General features: G+C 37.1%; 1 protein-coding gene across 10 annotated transcripts in view; it reads left to right on the top strand.

The window, feature by feature from the left end:
• Positions 1 to 14,516, top strand: part of CDC42BPA (CDC42 binding protein kinase alpha) — a 314,468-nt gene that overhangs the window by 223,937 nt on the left and 76,015 nt on the right. For all 10 annotated transcript variants that reach the window (XM_002925755.4, XM_034666613.1, XM_002925754.4 and 7 more), the window contains 2 exons: positions 647 to 752; positions 9,736 to 9,860. In XM_002925755.4, coding sequence (XP_002925801.1) covers positions 647 to 752; positions 9,736 to 9,860 — 231 coding nt within the window. The remainder of the gene's footprint in view (positions 1 to 646; positions 753 to 9,735; positions 9,861 to 14,516) is intronic.

Genomic DNA, 14,516 nt, shown 5'->3' with positions numbered 1-14,516 from the left:
TTCATCTGCATATCAGTTCAGTGTTTGAGAACTGATTCCCCTTTCTCCCTTAGGTGGTTTCCAAAAAGTATTTTAGCACTGTCTTTACTTCTAAGGGTGAATCAGTTGTACCCCTCAGAACTATGATTTTAAATAAGTTTTATAATGTTAAATTTGTTGTGTTTATATGCATATGTATAGGTAGGTAGGTAGGTAATTAGGTATGAAGGAAGGAAGGGCTGAATATATTGAGAGAACTACTGGAAATTTCACTGAGGGTTTGCTAGCAATCTTGAGCTGAGTATAAGGAATCGTGTTGGGGCCCATGTGTCCCCATCTTTCCCTGACCTCTTCATTTTCCCAAACTTTCTGGTACATACACAACCAAATAAGTTGAGTACAGTCATGAAGTCTACAAAAATAGGTGTCTTCTCAGATTTTCAAATGGAAAACAAAGTAGATGTTGTTAGGCAGACAAGTGTATTAATTAAAAGAAAATGATTGTGACTTTTAATTTTAAGGGTGAAGATTGGGATTTGGCACATTTAAGATACGTGACTTTTCAGAATAAAAGCAGATGGTACAGTAGCCAGTCGGAGATACTGTTATTGCAACTCTAATTCCATTCCTTTTTTTTTTTTCCTTCTTGTGTTTCAAATTGTGTTAGTCAAAGTGAAAGGGAAGAATTTGAAAATGAGTTCAAACAGCAGTATGAGCGAGAAAAAGTATTATTAACTGAAGAAAATAAAAAACTGACAAGTGAACTTGATAAGGTGAGTGATATAATATAATTTATATTCCCTGAGCACGTGCTAGATGTTCCGCACTGTGATAGAAATTGTAGATCTAATTTTCTATTTGATGCACCATGGGTTTAATATTCTTCCTTATACAGTAGGGTTACTTGGGTGGTACAGGCGAGTTTTCATTACAACAGTCTGTACAGGAGTTCTGGAGAGAGGGTTTTGCTTTTCTCACATTGTCTTTGTGCCATTTATTTTTTGAGCCTCTATTCTTTATTTCACTTTCCATTTATTCTCTTTTTCACTCTTTCCTCTCATATTTGGCACTTACTATTCCATGGCTGTTGGGGTTAAGCTGGCCCTTCGCAAGAGCAGAAACATTTAGGCCAAACTGGAGAAGTTTTGACAACTATGATGTCCTGTTCAGGTGAAGAACTGCTAGTAGCTAGAAATAATATCATTGGTAGGTAGGAATCCAGAGAAACCAACTCTGCCTAAACCTCTGTAACTTGAGTAAAGAGCAGAACCAAAGATTAAACTTAGACTCCGCCAGATTTATGAACAAAAGGTCAAATACTTAAAAGGAATGTTTTTCCGTTTAGTAGCTAAGATTTCTTGAACCGCCATTCTGCATTTCTTCTGTTGGTTCTTAACAAACAGTTATTAAAAAAAAAACAAAGCAAAACCTAATATTATCTAGACCTTTCAGTAATCTTACTTATATTTAATTAAGAACATTTGGGTAATTGTGTTTTATAATGATTTGTAGGATTTTTCTCCAGTAAAAATATTTTGTTTTATTATTAGTTATTCTAATGACAGATTGAAAGACCATGACTATAAATAGTCATAAAAGAGAGATTGTTTGGTTCTTTACACATTTAATAATGACTTTGCTTGTTTCCTTGAAAACTATTTGAGAAACAACTCCATTTGTCCATTTCATAAAGTCTTATGGAGGTGATGTACACAGACACTGTGGGAAGTGGCCAGAGACAGTAAGTAGTATGAATGTTTTGTTTAAAGGACAAAGATTAAATGAAGGTTATCATGTAACTCTTAGTTATTTCCACTAAAATAAAACTAACAATATCTGAATTTTATCCCAATAGGCCACATAATTGTTATTTCATGTGTTTGACTAATATGACTATAAAATTAAACATTATTTATGTCTATTAGACAGAATTTAAAATTCTGTTAAGAGTTACCTCGATGTAAGAAATGTAATGAAACTCTAGAAGGCCTCTGCATGTAGTTTCTAAACAAATTACCTAGCAAAAAACATATATAGTTCAAGAAAAATTGTACTAAATAACAATCAAATTGTAGGTCAAATCTTGTATTCACCCCTTGGTTTTATTTCATTAGTAACCATAAAGTTCTGCCGAGTTCACCAGAAATATACATTTAGAGATAATTTGTAAGCAGTACTCTTTTGATTCTGATGAGACGCAAAGGATAAAAATAAAAACCTGTCTCCTAAGTTAAAAGTAGAACATCACCTTTTCCTACTAAATTGAAAGGTATGATGAAGGATGAGTAGAACTTTGAGACCAAATTCGTATGGTAGGCAAATATTTAATGACAAATGATAACAAGGAAATAGTTATTCTTGGATCTGGGTTCTGCCGCTTTTTAAGTCTCTTCTCTATTTTTGTTCCTTTTACAGCCTTTGCTTCTCTTCCTCCTTAACTCTCAGTTCACCTTAACTGAGCATCTTCAGTGTTTCTTTCTGTTCATTTATTTTCTGATTTGATTTGAACTGTGTTTTTTCATCAAGAAGGATAACAAAAGAATACTTTTGCCATTGCTATACCAACTCTTGTGTCTGGAACCTGAGTGAGGAGAGCCGAATTTCTTCTCAGCAGAACTTCTGGTATAGAAGCCAGAAAGCAACTGTTATGTTAATTTTGAAATTTATTTAATTAATACTATGATTAGATTGTCACATTCACATTTTTAAACTCCAAAAATTAAAACTTAAAAGGAAACTAAAAAGGGGTGCCTGGGTGACTCAGTCAGTTAAGCATTGGACTCCTGATTTCAGCTCAAGTCATGATCTCAGGGTCATGAGATCAGGCCCCAACTCAGGCTCCACGTTAGGCATAGAGCTTGCTTGGATTCTCTCTCTCCCTACGTTCACTTTTTTTTTTTTTTTAAGAGAGCATGCACGAGTCGGGGGGGGGTGGAGGGGGAATGGGGGCAGAGGGAGAAAGAGAATCTTAAGCAGGCTCCACGCCCAGCGCAGAGCCCAAGAGGGGGGTGGGGCTTGATCTCATCACCCTGAGATCATAGTGCTCTGAGCTGAAATCAAGAGTCGGACTCTTAACTGACTGATCCACCCAGGTGCCCCTGTTAAGTTTCACTTTTTATTAAAAGATAACTTATTGCAAATAAAATTAGCCATGTATGTTAGGGAGTGAAAGTAAATGGCTTCCTATAAAGAAAAGTGTTATTTGTATCTTGTTCTTAAATTATTATTTACAAAAAAACAAAATTATAAAAATTACATGAAAGTTACCCATGACCTCATTACCACAAAACAACTATTTTAATTTTATATATTCCTTTCCAGGTTTTGTTTGTATAAATATTATTACATAGGTGCAGTCATATATGCATTCCATTTTCTAATATGCCTTTCACTTAAAATGTCATGAGCATGTTTCCATATTCTGTACTATACTATTCCATACTATAAGCCAGATATGTCAAGGTATAAATAGTAAAATCTTCTCATTCCCAAACAAGCAAAATTGAACTGATACTTGGGTAGAATTTGCTAAGTGCAGGTTCTCTTCTGAATTACTTTATATAAATCGTTTAATCCTCAAAAAATCTCTGTGAGGTGTACCCTATTACTCTTGCCATTTGATAGATGAGGAAACTGAGGCAGAGGGGGATGAGACTCCTTTCCTAATCTGAGAAGTAGGAAGAGGCCAGATGGAATTTGAACACAGGCAGGCTAGCTCCAGAGTCCATGCTTTCATTCAGTAATAATGAAAAGATTAGCATTTCTCTCATACCAAACAAGTCTACTTAAAACTACTTGTAGCTATTGTAACATGACCTTCCAAAATCTGCATTTCCTCTCCTTCCTGCAAATGCCTAGCTGACCTCACTCACCAGTTAGTTGGGAGGGCTGTCAAAAGCAATGATAATCAAAAATAATGTGTTGTAGGAATTAGTGAAGACATTGCATCTGCAAAAAAATTTTCAAAAACAGCCGATAAACTTCTGTCTATGCCAACGTGAAGAGATTGTTGAATCCTGTCAAGAAAAAAAAATTTCAGGTGGGCACAGTTGTCAAAAACAACTGACTACAAAACATTGCTGAAATAAATGAAGAAAGATCTAAACAGATGGAGAGATGTACCCTGTAATGGGTCAAAAGACTTGGAATTTTAGGACCTTAAGTCTACTTTAATGTGTAAATTCACATTATCAAAATTCTGATAGGCTCTGGAATTGAGAAGCTTATCCTTAAATTTATTTGGGAATACAAAAGACCTATAATAGCCTTGTGCAACAAAAACTGGAGGATTTATCTAACAGTCTTTTGAAACTTACTAGTAGTATTGGCATGATGGAACCATAGGGTAATGGTCTAAAAATAAGCCCTCATATTTATGGCCGATTGATTTTCAGCAAAAGTGCCAAGGCAATTCAATGGGAGAAGGATAATCTTTTCAACAAATGGTGCTGGAACACATGGATATCCATGTGCAAAAAAAATAATTTAAATTCTCTTACCATATAAAAACATTAACTCAAAGTGAATCATAAACTGAAATGTGAGAGATAATCATAAGAGAAAACCTTCATGATTTAGGGTTACTCAAAGATTTCATAGATACGTAGTAAAAGTACAACCCACGAGAGAAAGATAATGATAAATTGTACTTCATCACAATTTAAAGACAACATTAGGAAAACCAAAAGACAGACACAGATGAGGAGGAAACATTTGCAAATCACTTACCTGATAAGAAACACATTCAAAATATAGAAAGAACTTAACACTCAATAATAAGAAATAATGCAAACAACCCAGTGAAAAAATGGGGAAAAACTTTGAGTAGACATTTCATGAAAGATCTATGAATGACAAACACGTGAAAAGATGTTCGATATCATTAGGAAAATGAGAGCTAAAACCACAGTTACATACTGTTGTACACCCTCAAGAACGAGTGGAATCAGTTAGAGTGGCCATACGGACTGTTGGCAAGGATGTGGTGGAACTGAAACTCGTACACTGCTTGTAGGAGCGTCCGGTGGTGGTATAGCCACTTTAGAAAATAGTTTCAAAAGTTCTCAAAAAGGTAAGCATACCCTTACCACGTGACCCAGAAATTCTTGTAGATATTTATTTAAGAGAGCTGAAAACATAGTCCTTTTAAAGACTTGTGTATGAATTTCATAGCATCATTATTCACAATCGCAAACAACTAGGAACAGTACCAATGCTCATCAACTAGTTAGTGAATGAGCAAATGACGTTTACTATTTCCCGTATATAGAATACCACTCAGCTGGAAAAAGGAGTGGATTTCTGATACATGCAGTACTGTGGTTGAACTCAATATTGTGATGAGTGAAAGAAAAAAATAAAACTACATGTTGTAGGATTTCACTGGTATTAAATTTCTTGGAAAAGCAAAAGTATAGAGACAGAAAACAGATCAGCAATGCCTGGAACTCAGGGTGGAAGCCAGGACTGGCTGCAAACCAGCAGTGGGGAGATTTCTCCTATTGGAGGTGTACCAAAACTGGATTGTGGTGATCATTGCACAGCTGTTTAAATTTATTAAAAATCCTTGAACCATACACTTGTAATGGATAAATTTTATTGTATGTAAATTATACCTCAGTAAATCTGTAAAAAGAAAATAGGTGGTAAAGTACTTTCTCAGAGGTTAAGTGGTACATCTTGAGGTACAGAACTTAAATCCCTCATTCCCAATGGGCAGATATGGGTGTATGTTGGCACTGGTAGCTTCTCTGGACCCCATTACCTTCTGAGAAGACAGTGAGGTTGGAGGTAGGGTTCAACAGGAAATTACAGCTGTGCTCATTTGATAGAGGGGGAGAAATAAAATTGCATTGTGACTTGTGCCAAAACTGTCTGTGTCTAACAGAAGTACAGGCCAAAACCAAATGAGAACAACCCTGGGTCATTCCTGATCAATTTAAATGGGGGAATCTGTAGCCAGATCCAGCTCTCAGACTGTTTCTTTATGACCCACGAACTAAGAAAAATTTTTATTAACTTTTAAGTAAGTTTTTCTAAGAAGAATAAGATGTGATGAAGACCATGTGTGGCCCACAAAGCAAAAAATATGTACTATCTAATTTTTTATTGAAAAGTTTGCAGACCCCTGACTTAAAACATGGTTTTAGCCTGTATTAGAAACTGAACCAAACATACACACACGCATATATATATATATATATATATATATATACACACATGCACACACACACATATATGCACACATGTTCACACACATACACACATATATATGTTAAGACATTTATTGTAAGGAATTTGCTCACCTGATTTTGGAGGCTGACAAGTAGTCCCAAGATCTGTAGTTTGCAGTCTAGAGACCCAGGGAGCCTACCATATAGTTTCAGTTTAAGTCCAAAGGGCTTGAGACCCAGGAAGAGTTGCTGTTTCAATAAGAGTATAAAAACAGGAAAAACCAACCTCCCAGCTTGAAGGCATTTAGGCAGGAGAAGTTCCCTCCTAGTCATCTTACTCCCTAGGGTCAGCCTTTTTGTTCTGTAGGCCTTTAGCTGATTGATTGGGCCCCCTCTGTTAGGGAGGGCAATCTGCTTTATTCAGTCTCCTGATTCAAATGTTAATCTCACCCAGAGGCACCTTCACAGACACACCCAGGGTAATGTTTGATCCCACATGTTGGCACCCTAAGGCCCGCCCAGTCAGATTAACACAGAAAATTAACCATCACCTGGCCCCTCATCCCCACAAACCTGTAAATAACTCTTCTAGGAAAAACTCACCTCCTTCAGATTGAGTAATCAAAAAGAAATGAACACAGTATTTCTATAAACATTCCAAAAAGCAAGAAGGAATAGTAGTAACTAATGCAAATTGAGACCATTTATGAGAAAAACTGTAGCCATAAAATAAAAATTGAATTCAAATGTTTATCTTTTGCTTCAGATTATGACAGATTAGCTTACATCATACCCACCACCTCACCAAGAGCTGGGTTTTTTAAAAAATTGTCTTAATATGGTAGAAGTATTTCCTATAGTATTTACCTGCAGGAAGGCATTGGAGAGATAAGAAGGCAGCTATCACTGACCGACATCCTTAGAGGAGTAGTGCAGAGAGATGAGCCTAGCACTCAATGCCACCTTTCCTCTTGAGGCATTCGCTGGTATGAAAGCTGTAGCTGAGGATCCAGGAAACTGAGCACAGTATTCCACAGTCCCACAAGTTTGAAGAGATGAATACAAGCTTTCAGTTGGACTCATTGAAAGTCTACATTTTAGGAATAAGAGTGAACCAGAAAGAGATGAGACCTCTCACTGACTGAAACCTAGCCTCCAAGTAACTCAATACCTGATTTATCTTGAGTCTTTTAATGCCTGCCAGAAGTAAAGGTAAATACTCTCTAGAGGAAGATACTATACAGAGCCTCAAATTACCTCTAAGGTATTTAAGCAAAATGTGTGGCATACATTCAAACAATTACCATGCATACTAGGAGCTACAGCAAAATCACTGAAAACCAAGAGTAAAAATATAATACCAAAAACAAAATAAGGAAAGAAAAATGAAAAACAAAACAAAACAAAACAAAACCAACAAACTAGGCAGTCTGTGTTAAGCAAGCCCACAGGGATTCCCATCAGAATTTTCGTAAATGAAATTTTATAATAACTGTATGATAGAAAATGGAAGACATGAAGAATTTCAGCAGACAACTGGAGTGTATGCAAAAGAGTCAGATCAAACTTCTAGAAGTAAGGGGCGCCTGGGTGGCACAGAGGTTAAGCATCTGCCTTCGGCTCAGGGCATGATCCCGGCATCATGGGATCGAGCCCCACATCGGGCTCCTCTGCTGTGAGCCTGCTTCTTCCTCTCCCACTCCCCCTGCTTGTGTTCCCTCTCTCACTGGCTGTCTCTATCTCTGTCGAATAAATAAATAAAATCTTTAAAAAAAAAAAACTTCTAGAAGTAAAAAACTAAAGTAACTGAAATGCCCAATAGAAGATTTTAACAGCAGACTGGAAAGAGCTGAAGAAAAGAGTGGATGAGTAAAAAAAATTCGGACTAAAGTATAGGTCGAGATTAAAGAGGATGGAAATACATAAAAGAGGACAAAGACTAAGGGGACGTAATGAAAAGATCTGATGTACAAATACTTGCTCCCCCAGACAGAGAGGATAGAGAGACTGTGGCAGAAGCAGTATTTGAAGAATTAATGGCCCATAATTTTCTAAAACCTATGAGAAACATTTAGGTACAAATTCAAGAAATGTTACAAACGCTAAAGGTGATAAATAGATATTAAATCCCACTTAGGGACATCATAGAAAAACTGCTGAAAACCAGCAGTCAAAGAAAATCCTAAAAGCAGCCAGAGAAGAAAGTCACATTATACTCAGGTGAGCAAAAGTTAAACTGAAAGTTGACTTCCCAACAGAAAAAAAATGAAATCCATGAGAGAATCAAAATAGGAAATAAAAAGGAATGACATTTCCAAAGTGCTGGAGGATAATAATTGCCTGGAATGTTCTATACAGCAAAAAATGTCATTCAAAAATGAAAGCAGAAATTCAGACTGTAGAAAACTCTGCAGGACAAACAACCTGTTTTCTTCAACAAATAAATTACAAGAAAAATGAAAGTGCTGGAGGGGAATGCTATGGACAGAATGTTTGTGTCCCCTGAAATTCACGTGTTGAAACCTAACCCCCAATGTGATTGTAGTAGGAGGTGCTGCCTTTGGGAGGTGTGATTAGGTTGTGAGGTGGAGCCCATATGGTGGGATTATTATCTTTATGAGAGCTCTCCCTGGAGAGCCCCCTCACACCTTCCACCTCGTGAGGACGCAGCCAGAAGAGCACCATCTGTGAACCAAGAGCAGACCTCACCAGACACTGAATCTGATCTTGGACTCTCTAGCCTCAAGACTGAGAAATAAATGTTTCATATTTAAACTACCCAATCTCTGGTATTGTAGTATAGGGGCCCAAATGGACTAAGAACTATAAATAAAAGAGACTTAAAAGATATAGGAGCCATTAAGCTGTGGTTAATTGTTGGTATCATGATTGAATTTAATAAACTGTTAAGCTTTTTGATATTTTGAGGTAACTGGAAATTTGAACAATTACTACCTATGTGATATAAGGAAACTCATTAAATTTTTTAAGTATGATAATATTGTCATCTTTTGAAAGAGCCTTATTTGCAAGAGATATACACAGAAATGTATATGGGTAAAATTACAGATGTCTGGTATTCACTTCAGAATAATTCAGGAGGAAGAGGTAAGAAGACAAGATGCAAATGAAATGACCGGCATTGAGGTGATAATTGTTGAAGTTGGCTGTGGGCTCTTGGGAATTAACTTATACTGTCCATTTTTGTATATGCTTGAAATTCTTTATAAGGTGTTATATTAAATAGAGGATGACATGGAGACATTTACAGACCAAGAAAAAAAAATGAGAGATGTTGTTACCAGTGGAACCTGGGGAGTTTTCAGGCAACTGGAAAATGTCTGCAAATGGAAGCAATTCAGTGTAGGGAGTAAGGGAGAAGCAAAGGCAGAGGAGAATTCAGAATATTTGATGTTTCCAAATTCAGTGACCAGAAGGGTATATCATAAGAAGGAATCAGGAAGACAAACGTTTTTTAGTGGAATATGGTGAGTTAGATTTAACAAGAGGCATCTGAGCACCTTGTATTCCTGTTCCTAAAAGTTACAGATGTGTCTTTAAGTGTCTTAAAACTGCCTTTCAGCTCACCACTTTGTATGAGAACTTAAGTATACGCAACCAGCATTTAGAAGAAGAGGTAAAAGACCTAGCAGACAAGAAAGAATCAGTTGCACATTGGGAAGCCCAAATCACAGAAATAATTCAGTGGTGAGTACTCTTTTTAAATGTGTTTTTATGGGTGATTTTGGACATACGGTCAAGTTGGCATGAATTCCAGAAGGCTACTAACATGGTTTTTTTCTCTTTTTTTTTTTTTTTTTTTGGCTTTGAAACATGAGTTTCCCTGAAAAGCATACGTTTATTACTGACCTGTTATTTATTATTGATTTGCATTCTTCTGTTACGTTCCTCTTTTCCCCAACGGCAGCTAGTATCGCATGTCAACGTTCCACAGTTTCATTGAAAGCTGTTATTTCTAAGAAATGAAAATGTTATTCTAAGACAGTTGGTCTTTAAAGAACTGAAGAATCTCATTCACTAGCTATAGGAGTTCCTTTCTAAGACCAAAATTGCTGTATTTGTGACTAAGAAAGAGGCAGCCTGGAGAAAAATCTTGAACCTGAAGATGTTGTGCTATCACTTTCTTTCATAATTACAACACTTTGATGCACATGTCATCATAAAAACCTTACATGGTTACAGTTTCATTTTAATAACTACTCTAAACTCTTAGGATTCAATGTAGAATGAATTACCTTAGTAACTTTCCACGTTAATTATTTCATTAAAAATGTATATTTTTATAAAACATGAAGAAAATTGAATCCAACAGGGCCTTTATTTTCCAAGGAAAACGTATTTTCTAAATTTTTATATTTTCAATTTTTTAATTCTTTTTGGCCCTTCATACATGTTTAGTTTATATGAAAACTAGTTTCTTTGTGTATCTGCAGACCAATCCTTTGGTGGAAATTTTAGTTTCTCATACTCTTATTTTGGTTCTTTAAGCATTTTTTCCATTTTCCTGTTTATTGCAGATTTATACCCTCCATGTTACGTAAAATTGGAAATGGACAAACAGTGTCTTTTTAAGTGATCTTACCCAAATGACTCAAGTATTTTGATGTAGACTGAACTATAGAGCTCTTATGTTCACTCATCTTTGGCTTATGAATGTGACTATACAGTGCATATCTAAATGAAAATGCCCAAATTGTGGAATTTGGTTGTATGCTAAACAATATAGTACAGTTAATGGTTCACTAATGTTAAATTTATGCCCTTGTCATCAGGTCTACATTTCTGAAGCAAAATCATTCTAATCTTTAGCCAAGCTTATAACATAAAAAATTATGACTTTTCACTTACAACTCCATTATTATGTAATCAAATGTACAGTTAAGCTGTTGCTGAAAATGACTTTACAGAAGAAAAAGATGATCTGGCCAAAGCCTGAGTTCCTAGATCACTGATCTTTTCCAGCGACAAGCGTGATGGGTTCAGATGGAATGGGAAGTGGTTCTAGCAAAGGAGAGAAGCTTGAAATGTAGACTCTCTGGAAAGGGTTAGTAGAAAGGATGAAGGTGAAAGTTTTTAAATGATACCACAAAACACTCATTTTAGGCTTTTCACATTCAAGTGAAATGTGCAGAAGATACCAGGAATGCAAGCAAGTCAGTTTGCTTAAAAGCTGTTATTTAGAAATGAGCTAATATATTAGGGCATCTGGGTGTCTCAGTCAGTTAAGCATCCGACTCTTGGTTTCGGCTCAGGTCGTAATTTCAGGGTGATGAGATTGAGCCTGGTGTTGGGCTCCAAGTGCTCAGCACAGGGTCTGCTTAGGCTTCTCTCTCTCTCCCTCTGCCCTTCCCCCTGCTCATGCTCTCCCTCTCTCTCAATAAATAAATAAAATCTTTAAAAAAATTTTTTTAAATGGGCCAATGTATTAGATAATTAATTATTAAATTTCTAATAGGGCAAAAGTAAAAGATATACTCCCTGTTCTTAGAGTTCTCACTTACTTGAATGTTAAATCTGAAATATTCTGTCCGCTCTTAAAAAGGTTAAGAGTCTCAGGCTATTTCAAGTTTTTCAGTTTTGGTATATTAAAAAAATGAAGTGATGCTGGAGACAGGAAGATGGTGGTGGAGAAGGAGGGCCCTAGGCTCATCTCGTCCCACAAATATAGCTAGATAACTGTCAAATCATACTAAATACCCCAGAAATTGAACTGAAGACTGACAAAACAAACTCCACAATTAAAGGGAGAGAAGAGGCCACATTGAAAAAGGTAGGAAGTGTGGAGACATGGTTTAGGGAAGAAACGAATCCTGGCTGCTGCAGAAGGGAAGTAGCCATAGTCACAGAGAAGGGGGAGAGAGAGGAGCACACGGGAATGCACAAGGAGAACATCTCCCCATAGCCATTGGCTTAGAAGATGAGAGGGGCTGAGTTTCTTGAGTTTTTGAAACCAGCAGGTCTTGAAGACTGGAGTTTTAAAGGTCAGCAGCCTTGGCTGGAATAGAGCCTGCACTCGTCTTTGAAAGAAGGCAGGCAAACAACCCAGGGGCAGATGGCATGGAAACAATAATCTGAAGAGTGCCTGGGGCGCACAGTGGGGAGGTTATTTGCTCTTCTTGGAGTGCAGCCCAGAGAGACAGCATTCATGGAGAGACCTCTCTGAGAACAAAAGGAGCTTGGCTGACACCATTTCCCTCCCTGGCCCCTCAGCATAAACACAGAGCCCAGAGCCACGTGTGGGAAGATGCAGCCTGCCTAACTTGGTTCCACCAGGCCCCACCCCCAGGTGCTCTGGTGGAACTGCCCTTCTCAGTCACACTTACCTCAGCTGTAGTGTGGTGGCCCATCCCCCTTAAGACTAGCACAGACCCTTGTCTGTACCATGTCTTCTGACCAGAGTTTTATGGGGCCTCAGTTCCAGTGGAGGTGGTGATTGGTCTCATTTCACAAGCAGACCAAAGCAAACCTAGTGAAAACTTACCACATTCAGGCCAGGGATCAAACACCGCCCACAGCAGGCAAAGAGAGCCTCTGTAGACGACTGGCCTGAAGGACAGAGCAACCAGAACACAACAGCAGAGCACAGGCAGCACACACTGGAGACACTCCCTGATGCCCCAGGCCCTGGGCACTACATGACCCCTTCTTCATAAGGACATTACTCTCAGGAGCAAGAGACGTAACTGGCTTTTCTAACACAGAGAAGAAAGCAGAGACTCAGACAGAATGAGAAGCAGAAGAATTTATCCTAAGGATAAGAACAAGATAAGGCCACAGCCAGAGATCTAAGCAAAATAGATAAAAGTAATATGTCTGATGGAGAATTTAAAGCAATGGTCATAAAGATACTCACCGGACTTCAGAAAAACAATGGAGGAAATCACTGAGACCCTTACCATAGAGATAAAAGTTTAAAAAAGAATCGGAGATGAAGAGTGCAATAAACAAGATTAGAAACACACTTGATACAATGAACAGCAGACTGGAAGAAGCAGAGGAATGAATTAATGACATTGAAGACAAAGTAATGCAAAGCAGTAAAGCTGAACAAAAGAAAGAAGAATTATACAAAATGAGAACAGACTTAGGGGACTCAGTGATTCCATCAAATACAATAACATTCATATTATAGGAGTCCCAGAGGAAGAAGAGTGAGAAAAAGGGGCAGAAAATTTGAAGAAATAACAGCTGAAAATTTCCTAATCTAGGGAGGGAAACAAACATACAGATCCAGGAGGCAGAGAGAACATCCATCAAAATCAACAAAAGCAGGCCTACACCAAGACAGATTGTGATTAACTTTGCAAAATACAGTGATAAAAAATCTTAAAAGCAGCGAGACAAAAGATGTCAGTAGCATAAAAAGGAAAACCCACAAGGCTAGCAGGAGATTTTTCAGCAGACACTTGCCAAACCAGAAGAAAGTGGTCTGATATATTCAAAGTGCTGAGTGCCAAAAATCTACGGCCAAGAATACTCTATCTAACAAGACTCTCATTCAGAATAGAAGGAGAGATAGTTTCCCAGAAAAACAACAACTAAAGGAATTCATGACCACTAAACCAGCCCTGTAAGAAAGATTAAAGGAGACTCTGAGTGGAAAGGAGATACCAAAAGTGACAATATGAAGGTAGGAAAGACAAAAGCAGTAAAAAATGAATATTTTTGTAAAACAAAAACAAAAACAAAAACAAAAAAAAACGGTCAAGGAACTCACAAAAAAAGGATATGAAATATAATAATATATACCTAAAACAAGGGTAGAAGAGGAGAAAAGAATGTGTTCAAACTTAAACAGCTGTCAACAATATAGACTGCTTTAGGCAGAAGAGGTTATATACAAACCTAATGGTAACCACATATCAAAAACCACTAATAAACATGCAAAAAATAGAGAAAGAAATCCAAATATATCACTAAGGAAAATCAGCAAACCATGAAAGAGAAAGACAATAAGGGATCAGAAAAAATTTTCAGAAACAACCACAAAACAAGTAATAAAATGACAATACATATCTATTAATAATTACATTGGATATAAATGGACTAAATGCTCCAATCAAAAGACATAGTGTGACCAGATGAATAATAAACAAGGTCCATCTATATGCTGTCTAGAAGAGAGTCGTTTTAGACCTAAAGACACCTGCAGATTGAAAGTGCGGGGATGGAGAAACATTTATCTTGCCAATGGATGTCAAAAGAAAGCTGGAGTAGCAATACTTCAATTGGACAAAGTAGACTTTAAAACAAAGACTGTAACAACAAGAGACAAAAAAGGGCACTATGTCATAATAAGGGGGACAATCCAACAGGAAGATATAACAGTCATAAATATGCACA

Source organism: Ailuropoda melanoleuca, chromosome 8 (assembly GCF_002007445.2).
Source record: "Ailuropoda melanoleuca isolate Jingjing chromosome 8, ASM200744v2, whole genome shotgun sequence".
Classification (NCBI taxonomy): Eukaryota; Metazoa; Chordata; class Mammalia; order Carnivora; family Ursidae; genus Ailuropoda; species Ailuropoda melanoleuca.
The sequence above is the reverse complement of the archived record's forward strand: the minus strand, read 5'-3'. Positions and strand labels throughout refer to the sequence as shown.